The sequence below is a fragment of the Balaenoptera physalus genome, assembly GCF_965194825.1.
Source record: "Balaenoptera physalus genome assembly, chromosome: 14".
In the NCBI taxonomy this organism is placed as follows: Eukaryota; Metazoa; Chordata; class Mammalia; order Artiodactyla; family Balaenopteridae; genus Balaenoptera; species Balaenoptera physalus.
Genome location: NC_138893.1, coordinates 4,571,443 through 4,588,450, shown reverse-complemented (window position 1 = coordinate 4,588,450; position 17,008 = coordinate 4,571,443). Strand labels below are relative to the sequence as shown.

General features: G+C 40.7%; 1 protein-coding gene across 4 annotated transcripts in view; it reads right to left on the bottom strand.

Moving 5' to 3' along the window:
- Positions 1-17,008, bottom strand: part of FAM13C (family with sequence similarity 13 member C) — a 132,533-nt gene that overhangs the window by 63,570 nt on the left and 51,955 nt on the right. For all 4 annotated transcript variants that reach the window (XM_082425560.1, XM_082425558.1, XM_082425559.1 and 1 more), the window contains one exon: positions 7,241-7,359. In XM_082425560.1, coding sequence (XP_082281686.1) covers positions 7,241-7,359 — 119 coding nt within the window. The remainder of the gene's footprint in view (positions 1-7,240; positions 7,360-17,008) is intronic.

Below are 17,008 nucleotides of genomic sequence, written 5' to 3'. Positions count from 1 at the left end.
CTATTAGCTTCTGTATAAAGACTGTATCATCAGAATGCATTCTAGTCTAGCTTTATACTCTGGGGCCTGCTTTAAATAAACAGTACTTCTAACAGATTCAAACCCTAATGAATCAGGAAGTCCCTTTCACACACCATTCTTCTTTATGCCCACATTAAAACAATAGCAACAACATAAAAACATATACTACAGTGGTAACAGAGGTTATATATGAGTGGTACGATTACAAGAAATTTTTATTTCCTTGGAATTTACTGTATTTTCCAATAAAACCATGTTTCACTTATTTTATTATTATTATTTTTTTAATGAAAGAATGAGTTTCCCTTTTATCTTTATGCGAAACACTGTCCAGCGAACGAGCTAACATTTTATCAAGTGATCAAGGGCAGACTCCTTCAGAAAAAAAGAAAAAGAAAAGAAGAAGGAAAAGAGGGCTTCGTTCCCAGAATAATCAAGTGTGGGCTCTTTTTCAATCAACAGTTTAAGGATTTGGTGTGGGATTTTTTTGTGCTCTACAGCAGGGAGGATGAATTATTTTTATCTGTGACTGCAAGAGCTTGTATTATTAAGCTAAAGTCTTCCTGTGTCTAATCCTTTAAACATCCAGAGTGTTGAGCATTTTCAGTGTTAGAGCCAGAGGGGAATTTAGAAATCATCTGACCCAAACTTGTGTCTGGGGAGGGGACTTAGGGATTTCAGGGATGTGACCAAGGTCACCTGATAGACATGAGATAAGACCCTGCATTTCTTTTTTTTTTTAAATTTATTTTATTGAAGTACAGTTGATTTACAATGTTGTGTTAATTTCTGCTGTACAGCAAAGTGACTCAGTTATACTTATATACATACATTCTTTTTCATATTCTTTTCCATTATGGTTTATCACAGGATATTGAATATTGTTCCCTGTGCTATACAGCAGGACCTTGTTGTTTATCCATCTTATATATAATAGTTTGCATCTGCTAATCCCAAACTCCCTGTCCATTCCTTCCCACCACCAACCTCCCCCTTGGCAACCACAAGTCTTTCCTCTATGTCTGTGAGTCTGTTTCTGTCTTGTAGATAGGTTCATTTGTGTCATATTTTAGATTCCACATATACGTGATATCATATGGTATTTAAGATCCTGCATTTCTTAATTTGAATGTTTTTTTCCATTCCACCAGCTTGCTTCTGCACCCATGGGGGTGAAGGCAGGATGGGGAGATAAGAAGAGCCCTCACTACACGGCTGCCTTCCTATGCAGTATAAGCAAAGAAAGCTATTTTTAGAACCCACTCATTACCAACTGCATACCAGGGACTCTCAAAATATTGTCAAGAGAAACTAATGTTTTTATCTCTACTATACCCCTACCCCCCATTTAAAAAAAGAAAAAGAAATCCTAAAGCACACTAACAAGAAGAACACGCTGACAGCACGCAGAGCCCCTGCTCTGCTACGGTCCAAGAAGGCAGATCTTAAGCTCTTTATTATTAAAACTCTCTGGGTGTTCATTCCCTTACTCATTCTTTCTCTTTTTAGCAGAGCCCATTTAGACTCTGCCTACTTCTCAAAAAACATTTGAACAAGAAACAAGTAGCTATTAAAACAAACACAAGTTGTCTATCTCAAAAACAAAAGATGAAAGGATTTATCCCCCATGGAAAAGTTGCTGGCAACAAAACTCCCTCTTTCCATAAAGCAACAAAGCTTTTTCTTTCATCTGGAATGTTACAAAAATAGTCAAAGCCATCAAAGGCCATTATCCTTGCTAATACCCCAACCTTCAACCCCCCCCCCTAACTGGGGACTTTCCGATGAAGAGGCTAATGAACTCCAATTCACAAATGTAACCACCAACTTAATTAGTAGCAACACATTGCTACAGGATAGCTCCTTGTTTATACAGGCGAGGTCTTTAACGACATTAAAAGGCTTAATGCTGTCATAAATTTTAATACAATATTTTAAACACAAGGGAGTTAATCACTCTCAAAAGTAAATTTACTTAGCTGGGTAAGAAATCCCCAACTTCATTGTATTCTCTTACATTCATAAATTCCCCTTTGTCATAGCTGAGCGTTCACAGAATTGGCGCTGGCTTTAGCCATAAAAATCAATCAAACTGATGCACATTCATCAACTGACTGCTCTAAACAGATTGATGGTGCTTATCTTGGTTCTATTACAAGGGAAGTGAGGGCTTAACCGAATCACAGCCTCACTGGGGGTCAAACTAGAAAATGAGAGGATTGTATTAAATGATTATTAAGGCTGCATTACTAAATGCAGTTCTATACTTTTACGTGTTTTGAAAAGCTCCAGCTACGCAGGAGCATGCCAGAGAAGGGTAACATGCAGCCTCACCACTCAGATGCACTGAAAATCCAAGTTAAAATGTAAACACATCCGGATATATGTATATGTATAGCTGATTCACTTTGTTATACAGCAGAAACTAACACACCACTGTACAGCAATTATACTCCAATAAAGCTGTTTAAAAAAAAATGTAAACACATCATCTTGGAGAAGGAGGCATTAAGGTATTATCAGCCCTCACCTTATTAGGGCTTAGTTCCAGGCAGCTAGAGTCCTAAGGATGAGCAGTTGCTGGGAAGAAAAGGATGGAAGCAGGCATTTTAAATCAAATGCCTATGGGAGCCAGGCAAAAGCATAAATTAATAAAGAGATCTGGGTCGGAACTGTGAAAAATGGAGAGCTGCCCCTCAACTCCAGCTATCTGCTGCCTTGTAGGAATGTACATCCTGGGTTACCCCATTTTCAGATTTTCCAAAACAATGTAAAAAAGCCATAAAGACTCTGATATTTAAACACTGAATCAAAATATTTTTACAACAGTCTACAAGTCAAATATACCTCCACGCTAGATACACGTGCAGGACACTGAGTTTGAGATCTCTGATGTGGGGCACTATACTGCCAAGGAATATAATAGAAAGATGAGGGGAGCTGGTAAAGAGAAGGAAGGGTGCAAAGAAAGAGGACAGAGTGGGCTACATCAATATCTGAGGTTGGCTCTGTTGAGGGAATTCAGAAGAGCAAGCAAACTTGGAGGTAGGAAGAGATTAAGACAGTGAGTCTAAACCTTTTGGGGGATCATGGGTAGCATAGGAAATTCTGATAAATGCTTTAGAGATTTTTCCCTGGAAAAATAAACATATGTAGTAGGCAGAATAATGTGGCCCACGAAGATGTCTATGTGCTTATCCCTTGTCCCCCTCCCCTTGTTACCTTACATGACAAAAGAGATTCTGCTGATGTGATTAAGCGAAGGACCTTGAGATGGAGAGATTATAGTGGGCTGAGTGGACCCAATCTAATCACTTGAATCCTTAAAATCAGAACATGTTTCCTGCCCTTGGTTGTAAGAAAAGAACAAACCTGACCCCATATTGAATCTGTTCCTTTAGCTCTAACCCTTGTGCTCTGTTGGCTGTGCTTAGTCATGTTGGCTCTGCACCTTTGTAAAAAAAAAAAAAAAAAATGTTGCCCATAGCCTGAAATATTCATGGTAGCCCATTCTCAAGGCTCTGACCTTTAAAGGTTTAACACTTTTCCATTCATACAGAGATTAAAAGTTGCAGAACAGAGAATAACCTTTGTCTTGTTGGAGGTTTATGGGAACACTGTGATCAGACCTACGTCGGCAGCTGCAAGACCAAAGGATTCCGGCACCAAGAAGCATGCGCCAACCAGCCACATCCTCTCCCCTTTTAGTACAAAAGCAGCCTGAATTCTAACTCAGGGAAGATGGTTCTTTGGGACACGAGTCCACCTTCTCCTCAGTCTACTGGCTTTCCGAATAAAGTCACTCTTCCTTGCCCCAACACCTCATTCTCGATTTAACGGCCTCTCATGAGACAAGCAGTAGGAGCTTGGACTCAGTAATACGGTCAGAAGGAAACATACGGAAGAATGCTAAAAGAGATGCAATGTTGCTAGCTTTGAAAACGGAGGAAAAGATCATAAGCCAAGCAATGTACGCAGCACCTGGAAACTGGAAAAGGCAAAGAAATATATCCATTCTCCCCTCGAACCTCCAGAAGGGAATGCAGGCCTGCTGACACCTTTATTTTACCCCAGTGAGACCCATGTGGGTCATCTATCCTACAGAAGTATAAGATTATACATTTGTGTTGTTTTAAGTCACAGGTTTGTGGTCATTTGTTACAGTAGCAACAGAAAACCAATATAGTATACAGAGACTCAAACTTTGGCAAAAACATTCACAGACCTCCCTAAAGCGCATTTAGACACACAGATAAACGTCCCTTGCGCTAGGAAGAGCTCAACAACATGCCCTCCGAGCTGAAGGTATGAAACTATTTCTCTTTGGCACGCGTGAGAAGATCAGTACCACCCCACGACACAAGCGGCTCCAAAACCTCACTTCTACAAGGAGGGATTCATTCTCTGAACACTAGCTACCCTTCTGAGTCTCACCCAAACCACATGTGACCCCGTGACAGCTCCCTGCTGCAGAAAGACCTTTCCTTCCTTTCTCAAAGTCTTCATATGATAAGATCGTGCTCTTCCCCAGCCCCCCTCCCCAAGAAGGTGGCATTTTACACCTGCTGAGATTTAGCCTGGCTTCTTCCCTCACTTTGAGCCAGACTTAGGTCTGGAGTGCTCTATTACAGTCCTCACGTCTCCACTGAGATCTTACTGGACACGATATGCTTGCACCTGGCCGTTTGCTGGTTTTAAGATGGAAGAGCAATGTTATCAGGGATGTGAGCTACCTGACTCAAAGTTGTTTTTAGCCTCAGCTCTCATTTCACCGGTTCATCAAATTTCACAATCCCTGTAATATTTAGAGTTTTCTTTTTAAGTTCCATTAGAGTGATCCTAGGTGACGCCACCATGGCTGTGACAAAAAAAAAAAACCCTGTAGTTTAAAGGTTACCATCCTGATCTAAGTACTCAACCTAATATACCAGAAGTAACTGGCCTCACAACTCCTGAGCTGCAACTTAACACCAGACGCTGTGACTGTCAACTCTGGTGCACAGGCAATTGTGGAATGCTGCTAGCTCAGAAAGCTAGATCCTGTCAAAGTAGAACATGGAGGCTAGAAAGGAAAAAGAAGAAAAGAACAACAAGGTATTTGGGGTCCTATGGAGGTTTGCTAAAGCGTAGAGGGAGACAGGCCAGATCTGTTTTGGAGGAGACAAGCCTGACTCAATGAGGAAGGCTGCCCAGTGACCATGCATTCGGTTCCTTCTCCTGACATGCAGAAGAGGTCTAGCAACCGCCTAAAATGTTACACAAACTTTTGTGTGTATGTGCATCTCTTTTTTTCTGAGGAAAAGTGCCACAGATCTGAGAATCCGAATGAACTATAACTCCCCACCCCCAAGTGTAAGAGTTGCTGCTCTGTATGTTTCCTCATGAGGACTTTTCTAATTCAATACACTTAGCTCCCCCTAGTCATATGTGAATGATCCCCAGCGCAGAATCCTATTAAATTTCTGACTTGCCCTCTGATAACAGTAATATTACCATTTACCTTCTCCACTGCAGATGGGAAATAGAGTGGTTTTAAGTTTACCAAACATCGAGCGTCTTTGAGAAGGTAGATTGCTAATGTCATTTCCCCCTATCAGCCTCTGTGGAGTATCCAGCCCAAAGGACACCATGCATTTCATACGCAAGCATGAAGGATTTCGTCTTGTTTTTTGTGTGTGTTTTTTTCTGCCTTTTTTATGATTTTGAAATATGCATGGGAATATAGTTGGCCTTATTCTTGCTGACAGATGCAGTCACCAGTCTGGTGGGGGGAGACAGGGTCACTGCCTAAATTGATTCTAGTCAACCTAAAACAGCTTTGTTATAGTAAGGCCTCCAACAGGAAGGTGAGTGTCCCGATTAGCAGAGAAATCACAGGGCTGAGTCTTACCCGATCTGAGGTCAAGTAAGAATAAACAGACAAGAGATGGCAACCAGTGAGGAGGTGAGAAAAGGTGTCGAAGAATCCAACTGGATAATGGATCACCTTATTTTGGGGTCTCCATCAACCCTTTGGGGCTCTCTGATTCTAAACTTAGTACGTTGAATATTTTAAAGCACAACTTCACTATATATAAAATAGATAACTAATAAGGACCTACTGTATAGCACAGGGAACTCTTCTCAATACTCTGTAATGTATATGGGAAAAGAAGCTAAAAAGGAGTGGATATATGTATATGTATAACTGGTTCACTTTGCTGTACAGCAGAAACTAACACAACATTTTAAATCAACTATACTCTGATAAAAATTTTTTAAAAAGCACAATTTCATAGCACAGCCAATCTTGTCTGTCATTGTTGATTCATTTAGACTCTGCTGCCTTAGAAAAAATTGTGAAAAGTCATGCCCAGAAGCACAGCCCTCCCTTCCCACTGAGTGAGAGCTATGATTACACGGTACACAAGATCCTACAAAGACAGCTGACACAACTAGCAGTTGAATTCTTTCTTCTGTTTATTTCCAGAAGAGACTTTCCATAGACAGCTGCAAGGCCAGGCTCCCATCCGAATGCCATGCCAACCTTGCTTTGGACAGTCTCCCACCCACATTCTTGCCCTGACCCAGGGCCGTCTCTAGCAGGTCTGGGAGACCAGAGGGGTCAGCCCCAGGGCCACCTCAGGGCTTAGAGACACCACCTGGATCAGCACAGGAGCCACGGCTGCTATGCTGTAATCAGACATCTGTAGGCTCAAATTCTGGGTCAGCCTTTTTCACTTGTACAATATCAGTCAAGTGCCTTGACGTCTCAGCCTCAGGCTCCTTCTCCATAAAATGGGGCTAGGGGTACCCACTTTTCGGGGAAGGAGTGAGGGCTAAATGACAGAATATGCGAAAAGCAATTGGCCTGACTTCTACACTGTCATCGCCAATTACCATCATCACAGAAGAAAACCCACTCCTCTCTAGCGTGGAATGAAAGAGGACAAAATGGAATCAGCGTTTCTCTCTCTCAGGGCAGGAGAGTCTCCGCTCCTCTCTGAGCCTTAAGGCCGATTATCTTCAAACTGAAGGCAGAGAAAGTAGGTTACTTACATTTCTCTTAGACTCAATGATGCTCCTTCTAGGCCCCTTTAAGGAGCTTCTCTGACCTTCAAGGGATGCCAACAAAAGTCAGAAAGCCTTGCCTCTTGTGCAGGGGTAGCAAGCACAGGTGTTAGCGTTTCTGGGAAAGGACCCCAAGGCCCAGTGCAACTTCTGACAGCAAAGGACCCACCTTCGTTGAGCTCGCACGGTTTCTTGGCACCTGAAGGTGTGGTTTTGTGGACTGTCCTGAGCTGGCGTTCCTGTTCTCCCCCGACACTCTGACTGGCTGGGTACCACATGCTCTGTCTCCTGCAAGAAAAATAGGAAAAGTAGATGAACTGTCCGCAGCCATCAGTTCCACAGTGTTCTCCGGCGGGGTGTGGGTCACAGGGCAGGGCAGCAGCTGTACAAAACACACGCTACCAAGGGCTGTGGGGAAGGGGGCCCATGAGTGATCCGAAACGTAAAAAGCCTCTTTCTAACAGTCAGTTGCTGCAAGATTTCAGAATAAAGAAAAAATAATAATAACCTAAAATTTACAATTTATTTTTTATATTAAAAATATGAGAGAAGAGTATTTAATGAATAGATTTGCAAATACAATTTCTAGAATATTTATAGCATAAGCTCATTTTTGCACAAACATGTATGAATGTACACACAGACACACACACACAGACACACACACACACAAATTGGCATCAAGTAAACCAAACTCTTAACAGGGACTAACACTTAAGATGTCATTTCTTTTTTCTTTTGGGTACTCGTCTATACAATAATCATACATTATTCCTATAATAAGGAAGAACTTTAAGTTAATCTGAAAACCAAGGAACGAGTCATTTTTATAAAATCCAAATCCCAAGGATGCTTGGTACCCTCCCCTCCCCCCCACCCAAACACACGCGCACACACACCCCTACACCTGTCGTTGGCTACACTGAATCCAAAGAAATCACTATGTTGGTCCCATTATCCCATGATAAACTCCACTCATTAATTTACAAAAACTCCAGAAGCTAATTCTAGAGAGTATCATAAACACACCAAAGCTCAAATGAATCTGTATTCAGTACAAGGACACACAAACCCAAAATGAAAGATTTTTATATGTTCAGCAGTTGAACCACTACAGTATTTGAACAATGCCAAACCTCTGACAAATTTTCCGTAGGATAAAACAGCCCCTCTTTACCTGATAAATGAAATACTAAAACCAAAATCAGTGAGAAACTCAGAAAATCCAGATGGCTACTGTCATGCGGTCAAAATATTCATGTGATGCAGTGAACTTGGGTCTGACGGTGCAGTATACACTGTGGTGACAATACAGACGAAGCTCCCCTCTTAGGGGCATGGGCTGAAGTCAGTACAAGTGCCAATATGTCAGGTGTCTCAATATGTCAGAAATCATTTTTCTAAAATATTGTACTAGAATAATTTGGTGGGGCTGTTTGCCAAGTAGCCATCACAAGCTTCTAGAGCAAAATTATAGAAATGCCTTCCTATTAGAGGGGTAAAATGGAAAGTGGGAGCAGAGTTGAGGAAAAGGAATGAATTAGAACTACCAAGATCCCTTCTTTAATTTTTCTAAGCCTCCAGCTTCAGGCAAGAAGACACACCACATGAAAGGGTTCCATTAGCATCCGACAGTTCCCTAGACATAGTAGTTGCTTGTGAAAAATTCTACAGCTATTCAAATACTGGCCAAGTTTCCCCGAACAATGGTTTTCAAGTGAGACAGCTCTCCTTGCAAGTATGCTAGGTATGTGACATTAGGCAAATCACATCCATTATCTGGACCTCAGTTTCCTTGTCTGTAAAATGGAGATAATCCTCCAAGCTCACAAGGTTGTTGAACAAGATGCTCTTTTACTACTTACCAACTGGAGGCACACAGTGGATGGGAGCTATTGATGATGTTAACAGTCCTTTTACAAAAATTCCCTCGAAGCTCAGTATTCTGAAACTGGTGTTAAGGAAATCCTTGGAGACTTAACCCAAGTGAGTTCAGCAAAAGCAAACTTATTTTTGTGGTGGGATGCTTGTTTCAGGTTTCTATACTAATAATATTATTTTAAACATCATATTTAGAAGCCACCCTACTTGTAGACCTAAAGAAATGGCCCTTCTCATTTCTAAACAATTTAAACCAGAAATTTCCAGAAATTTCCATTCCTTTAAAACTTAACCCTTTTAAGAAAGAGTAGTTTTTTTCCCCCCAAAGACAGTGTTTTATCTAATCCTTTGAACCCACGGAGGTTGAGAAGGGTTACAGGCCACACACTGCTGGATTCCCATGGATTTTACAAACAAAAGCAAAAATAAATAAATGGCAATATGTCAAACTACAAAGCTTTTGAACAGCAAAGAAAATGATCAGCAAAATGAAAAGGCAGCCTACTGAATGGGAAAAGATATTTGCAAATCATGTATCCAATAAGGGGCTAATATCCAAAATATACAAAGAACTCACACAACTCAATAACAAAAAGAAATCTGATTAAGAAATGGGCAGAGGACCTGAATAGACATTTTTCCAAGGAAGACATACAGACGGCCAACAGACACAGGAAAAGATGCTCAACATCACTAATCATCAGGGAAACGCAAATCAAAACCACAGTGAGATATCATCTCACACCTGTCAGAATGTCTTTTTGATAATAGCCAACAATAAATGTTGGTGAGGATGTTGAGAGAAGGGGACCCTCATGCACTTTTGGTGGGAATGTAAATTGGTTCAGCCACTATGGAAAACAGTATGGAGTTTTCTCAAAAGATTAAAACTAGAACTACCTTATGACCCAGTGATTCCACTTCTGGGTACTTATCCAAAGAAAATGAAAATAGTAATTTGAAAAGATATATGCACCCCTATGCTCATTGCAGCATTATTTACCATAGCCAAGATATGAAAGCAATCTAAGTGTCCATCGATAGAAGAAGGGATAAAAAGGATGGTATAAACACACACACACACACACACACACACACACACACACACACACACACACACACACACACTGAATATTACCCAGTCATAAGAAAAGAATGAAATCTTGTCATTTGCAGCAACATGGATGGACCTAGAGGGCATTACATTAAGTGAAATAAGTCAGACAGAGAAGGACAAATACTGTATGATTTCACTTACATATGAAATCTAAACAACAAAACAAACGAACAAGCAAAACAAAACAGAAACAGACACGTGGATACAGAGAACAGCACTGACGATCACCAGAAGAAAGGTGGGTGGGAGATCGTGCAATATAGGTGAAGGGGATTCAAGAGGTATAAACTTCCAGTTATAAAATAAGTCACAGGTAAATTATGTACAACATAGGGAATATATTCAACAATATTGTAGCAACTTTGTACAGTAACAGATGGTTACTAGACATATCATGGTGATCAATGTGTTATACATACAAATGTTGAACCACTATGTTGTACACCTGAAACTAATACAACATTAAATGTCAACTATACTTCAATAAAAAAAGCAATCACCTACTACATATCAAGGATGTTGATAGTTAGGAGGGTTATATAAAAGTGAATAAGACATCCCTGTCCCGAAGAACTTTAAAATCTGTTTCTAACAAAAACTAAAGTGTGAGAGGGCAGACACTAACTTGCCTACTTCTGTGTTAACGTGTTTGTCAAATGGGCAGGTCCAAACTGACCAAGGGAACAAGGGAAGTAGAAGCCAAGAACTTCTCCAGGTTTGTCTTCCTGCCACCTGGTCAGGCATAGTCTGGATGGGGCATCTGTAAGAGGAATCAACCTACATCTTTTCCTGCTCCCAACCATGCTCTTCTACCCTTCAACCTCACCTCCTGCATGTCTCAAGCCCAGCCTCAGTAAAGTGATTTGTGGGTTTTCTGCTTATATGCAGGAACAAACAAATTGATTAAGATCTGAGATATTTCAGAAGAAAGATATTTCTCAGAAGAAAGATATTTCATACTAAAACAAATGTTACTTTGGTTATATTCTGATCCATGAGCAGAGGCTAGGATAGTATACACAATGACAAGAGCAAAGCTGTCTACTAATCAGGTTCAGAGGCTCAAAACCACTTCTGAGTTAAGGAAAAAAACAGGTGTCCCTAAGTAGAAATGATGAAATATGATATTTTGTCCTTGTTGGGATTTTAGTGAGTTCAGCTGGCTCATAAAGAACTTGAGAGAATCTAGTTTTAATCCAATGGCATGTCCACTGCTTCAGGCCCTTCCAAGTTTTCCAATTGGTACAAATCCATGACCCAGAAGAAAGAATTTTCCAACCTCATTCCAATTTTTGCCCATCTGCTCTAGTATGCCCAGAGTATTACCCTTGGGCCTCAAAGAAATATGCATCTTCTAAATCTTCCTTCCAAGATGCGGCGAGTCAAAACAGTCACTTTTTTCAATCTTCTCACACTTGAGGGTTTATCTATGACCATTCTATTCTGAAATTGATTTAGAATGTTATTTCCTCCGATTGCTGGCTTAAATTTTAAATTAAATGGCTTTATAACTAATCACTCCATTGTTAATAAAAATGTCTTGCATTTATGAGAGCGTGTTCTTCCCAAGAGCTCTAATTACTACATGATTAATGCATCTGATATCTCCATAGTTCAGAAGAGCACATATTTTCAGCTCTTAGAACAAACAGGAAAAGTGTTATAAATATACCCTACCCTATATTACCCTAAAGTTCCTATTATCTTAAACCTGCACATGTCTGTGAAAGTGACTTAAAGTCCTTCTGAATAATTGGGTGTTTTAAAGACTTTCACCCCAGATTAAAAGAACTATTTGTTATTATCACATTCATTTCATAATTGGGGGAAAGGAAACCCTGGAAGAGATTATTTAAATTTCTTTTAAAAAATGTGCATCTGATTATTAATGTTCTGACCCCTTAAGAAACAGGGAACATAGATCACTATTTCTTCAGTCCTATCAGTCCCATTTTAAAAATAATTTCTGCCTACCTTAGTCACTATTTCAACAAAGAATAAAGTAAGTCATGTAGGAAGGCAGGCATCGGTTCAAAATCCACACATATCCCCAAAGTAGAATCTCCTCTGATCCTATTTCCTTACCTGTAATACAGAGATATCACCTAGTTTACTGCTTAGAGTTGTAAGAATTTCTAGTAGAAAACAGACATTCAAATTATATTGTCTATCTTGTCCACTTTCCAAATCATACTCAGATTATATTGTCTATCTTGTCCACTTTCCAAATAACATTCACTGAGTGCCTGATCTGTACCAACACTAAACTAGGCACGTTTAACCTATATTTCCTCATTTAAAACTAGGAGGTGGATTTTACTCTCCCAGTTTTCTGCAGTGAGAATAAGAATAATCAAGAGAAGAGAAGATAGATGACTAACCTAGGACAGAAAGATTGTCTTTTACACAAGAGATGTCTTCCTGAAGACCCTGAAAAATCTAACTGAGATTTATATATTTTAAGACCATTCCCATAACAGAAGATATTGGGTATTTCTGTTCACTAGCTAAAGTGGAAATATTTCAATAAAATAAACACAGCTTATAATTCAATAGACCCAAACAGCTTTGAAATTATGCAAATCTTGATAAATCTAGGGGGAGAATTACACTATTTCAAATTGTTTGCATTGAGAGACTTAATACTTTATATTCAATATTTAATTCAAAATTGCATGAAATAGGACCATACTGTTCCACTTGAGCTGGAGAACCCAGATCCTAATCCCAATCTTCTAAATCCAAATTTGGAGTTCTGACCACTATGTTTCAACATCCCAAATTTACTCTTGTCAAATGACAAAACTAAAACAATTTGTAACTAGTTTGATGTCCTTTACTCAAGAGGAAACAAACCATGGGTTGGGGAATACAGTACCTATTAAGCAACAGAACACTGTTCCTGAGGGATTTTAGGCAAGAGTGAGTATTATACAGCATTAGAAGAGGCAACACAGAAACAGGGCATGATTGGCTAAGAGGATGGGGATTTCCTTATAAGGCTAGCAGGGCCTATCTTCTTGTGTAAGGTAAACTAAGTAAAGATGAGTTGGAGGATTGTAATTGATGTGTGTTAGGTTTCCTGGACAGGTGCTTCCAGTAAGTGCAGGCTGACTTAGGCACTGGAAGTCCTGGCCAGAGCCATTAGGCAAGAAAAAGAAATGAAAGTCATCTAAATTGGGAAGGAAGAAGTAAAACTGTCACTATTTGCAGATGACATTATACAGAGAAAACACTAAAGACTCTACAAAAAGGGGAGACCTTCAAGATGGCATAGGAGTAAGACGTGGAGATCATCTTCCTCCTCACAAATACATCAGAAATACATCTACGTGTGGAACAACTCCTGCAGAACACCTACTGAACACTGGCAGGAGACCTCAGACTTCCCCAAAGGCAAGAAACTCCCCACGTACCTGCGTAGGGCAAAAGAAAAAACAGACAAAAGAATAGGGATAGGACCTGCACGTTGCGGAGGGAGCTGTGAAGGAGGAAAGGTTTCCACACACTAGGAAGGCCCTTCACTGGTGGAGGTGGGGGGTGGGGTGGGGGGGGAAAGCTTCAGAGCCACAGAGGAGAGCGCAGCAACAGGGGTGCAGAGGGCAAAGCAGAGTGATTCCTACACAGAGGATCAGTGCTGCCCAGCATGCACCAGCCTGAGAGGCTTGTCTGCTCACCCACCAGGACGGGTGGGGGGCTGGGAGCTGAGGCTCAGGCTTCGGAGGTCGGATCCCAGGGAGAGGACTGGGGTTGGCTGCGTGAACACAGCCTGAAGGGGGCCAGTGTGCCACAGCTAGCCAGGAGGGAGTCCGGGAAAAAGTCTGGAGCTGCCGAAGAGGCAAGACACCACTGTTTCGGGGTGCGCGAGGAGAGAGGATTCAGAGCACCGCCTAAATGAGCTTCAGAGACAGGCGCGAGCCACGGCTATCAACATGGACCCCAGAGACAGGCATGAGATGCTAAGGCTGCTGCTGCAGCCACCAAGAAGCCTGTGCACAAGCACAGGTCACTATCCACACCTCTCCTCCCGGGAGCCTGTGCAGCCCGCCACTGCCAGGGTCCCGTGATCCAGGGATGACTTCCCCGGGAGAACACACGGCACGCCTCAGGCTGGTGCAACGTCATGCTGGCCTCTGCCGCCGCAGGCTCGCCCCACATTCCATACCCCCCCAGCCCCCGTGGCCTGAGTGAGCCAGAGCCCCCTAATCAGCTGCTCCTGTAACCCCATCCTGTGTGAGTGAAGAACAGATGCCCTCAGGCGACCTACATGCAGAGGCAGGGCCATATCCAAAGCTGAACCCCAGGAGCTGTGCAAACAAAGAAGAGAAAGGAATATCTCTCCCAGCACCCTCAGGAGCAGCAGATTAAATCTCCACAATCAATTTGATGTACCCTTCATCTAGAGAATACCTGAATGAACAACGAATCATCCCAAAATTGAGGCCGTGGACTTTGGGAGCAACTGTAGACTTGGGGTTTGCTTTCAGCATCTAATTTTTTTCTGGTTTCATGTTTATCGTAGTTTAGTATTTACAGTTTATTATCATTGGTAGATTTGTTTATTGATTTGGTTGCTCTGTTCCTTTCTTTTTATATATATATATATTTTTTCCTTTTTCTCTCTTTCTGAGTGTGTATATGTATGCTACTTTGTGTTATTCTGTCTGTAAAGCTTTGCTTTCACCATTTGTCCTAGGATTCTGTCAGTCTATTTTTTTTTCATTTATTTATTTATTTTAGTATAGTTTTTAGCACTTGTTATCATTGGTAGATTTCTTTTTTGGTTTGGTTACTCTCTTCTCTCTTTCGTTCTTTTATTTCTTACTTTAAAATTTTTTTATTTTTAACAATTTTTTTATTTTTTATTTTAATAACTTTATTTTATTTTATTTTTTTCTTTCTTTCATTCTTTTTTTCTCCCTTTTCTTCTGAGCCATGTGGCTGACAGAGTTTTGGTGCTCTGGCTGGGTGTCAGGCCTGTGCCTCTGAGGTGGGAGAGCCACGTTCAGGACGTTAGTCCACCAGAGACCTCCCAGCTCCACGTTACATCAAACAGCGAAAGCTCACCCAGAGATCACCACCTCAACGTTAAGACCCAGCTCCACTCAATGACCAGCAAGCTACAGTGCTGGACACCCTATGACAAACAACTAGCAAGACAGGAACAAAACCCCACCCATTAGCAGAGAGGGTGCCTAAAATCATAATAAGGTCACAGACACTCCACAACACACCACCGGATGCGGTCCTGCCCACCAGAAAGACAAGATCCAGCCTCATCCACCAGAACACAGGCACCAGTCCCCTCCACCAGGAATCCTATGCAACCCACTGAACCAACCCTAGCCACTGGTGGCAGACACCAAAAACAACAGGAACTATGAACATGCAGCCTGAGAAAAGGAGACCCCAAACACAGTAAGTTAAGCAAAATGAGAAGACAGAGACAGACACAGCAGATGAAGGAGCAAGGTAAACACCCACTAGACCAAACAAATGAAGAGGAAATAGGCAGTCTGCCTGAAAAATAATTCAGAGTAATGATAGTAAAGATGATCCAAAATCTTGGAAATAGAATGGAGAAAATACAAGAAACATTTAAGAAGAACCTAGAAGAACTAAAGAGCAAACAAACAACGATGAACAACACAATAAATGAAATTTAAAATTCTCTAAAAGGAATCAATAGCAGAATAACTGAGGCAGAAAAATGGATAAGCAACCTGGAAGATAAAACAGTGGAAATAACTACCACAGAGCAGAATAAAGAAAAAAGAATGGAAAGAATTGAGGACAGTCTTAGAGACCTCTGGGACAACATTAAATGCACCAACATTCGAATTATAGGGGTCCCAGAAGAAGAAGAGAAAAAGAAAGGGACTGAAAAAATATCTGAAGAGACTATAGTTGAAAACTTCCCTAATATGGGAAAGGAAATAGTCAATCAAGTCCAGGAAACACAGAGCATCCCATACAGGATAAATCCAAGGAGAAACACGCCAAGACACATATTAATCAAACTATCAAAAATTCAATACAAAGAAAAAATATTAAAAGCAGCAAGGGAAAAACAACAAATAACACACAAGGGAATCCCCATAAGGTTAACAGCTGATCTTTCAGCAGAAACTCTGCTAGCCAGAAGGGAGTGGCAGGACATATTTAAAGTGATGAAAGGGAAAAACCTACAACCAAGATTACACTGCCCAGCAAGGATCTCATTCAGATTCGATGGAGAAATTAAAACCTTTACAGAAAAGCAAAACCTAAGAGAATTCAGCACCACCAAACCAGCTTTACAACAAATGCTAAAGGAACTTCTCTAGGCAGGACACACAAGAGAAGGAAAACACCTACAATAACAAACCCAAAACATTTAAGAAAATGGGAATAGGAACATACATATCGATAATTACCTTAAACATAAATGGATTAAATGCTCCCACCAAAAGACACAGACTGGCTGAATGGATACAAAAACAAGACCCATATATATGCTGTCTACAAGAGACCCACTACAGACCTAGGGACATATACAGACTGAAAGTGAGAGGATGGAAAAAGATATTCCATGTAAAGGGAAATCAAAAGAAAGCTGAAGTAGCAATACTCATATCAGATAAAATAGACTTTAAAATGAAGAATGTTACAAGAGACAAGGAAGGACACTACATAATGATCAAGGGATCAATCCAAGAAGAAGATATAACAATTATAAATATTTATACACCCAACATAGGAGCACCTCAGTACACAAGGCAAATGCTAACAGCCATCAAAGGGGAAATCAACAATAACACAATCATAGTAGGGGACTTTAACACCCCACTTTCACCAATGGACAGATCATCCAAAATGAAAATAAATAAGGAAACACAAGCTTTAAATGATACATTAAACAACATGGAATTAATTGATATTTATAGGACATTCCATCCC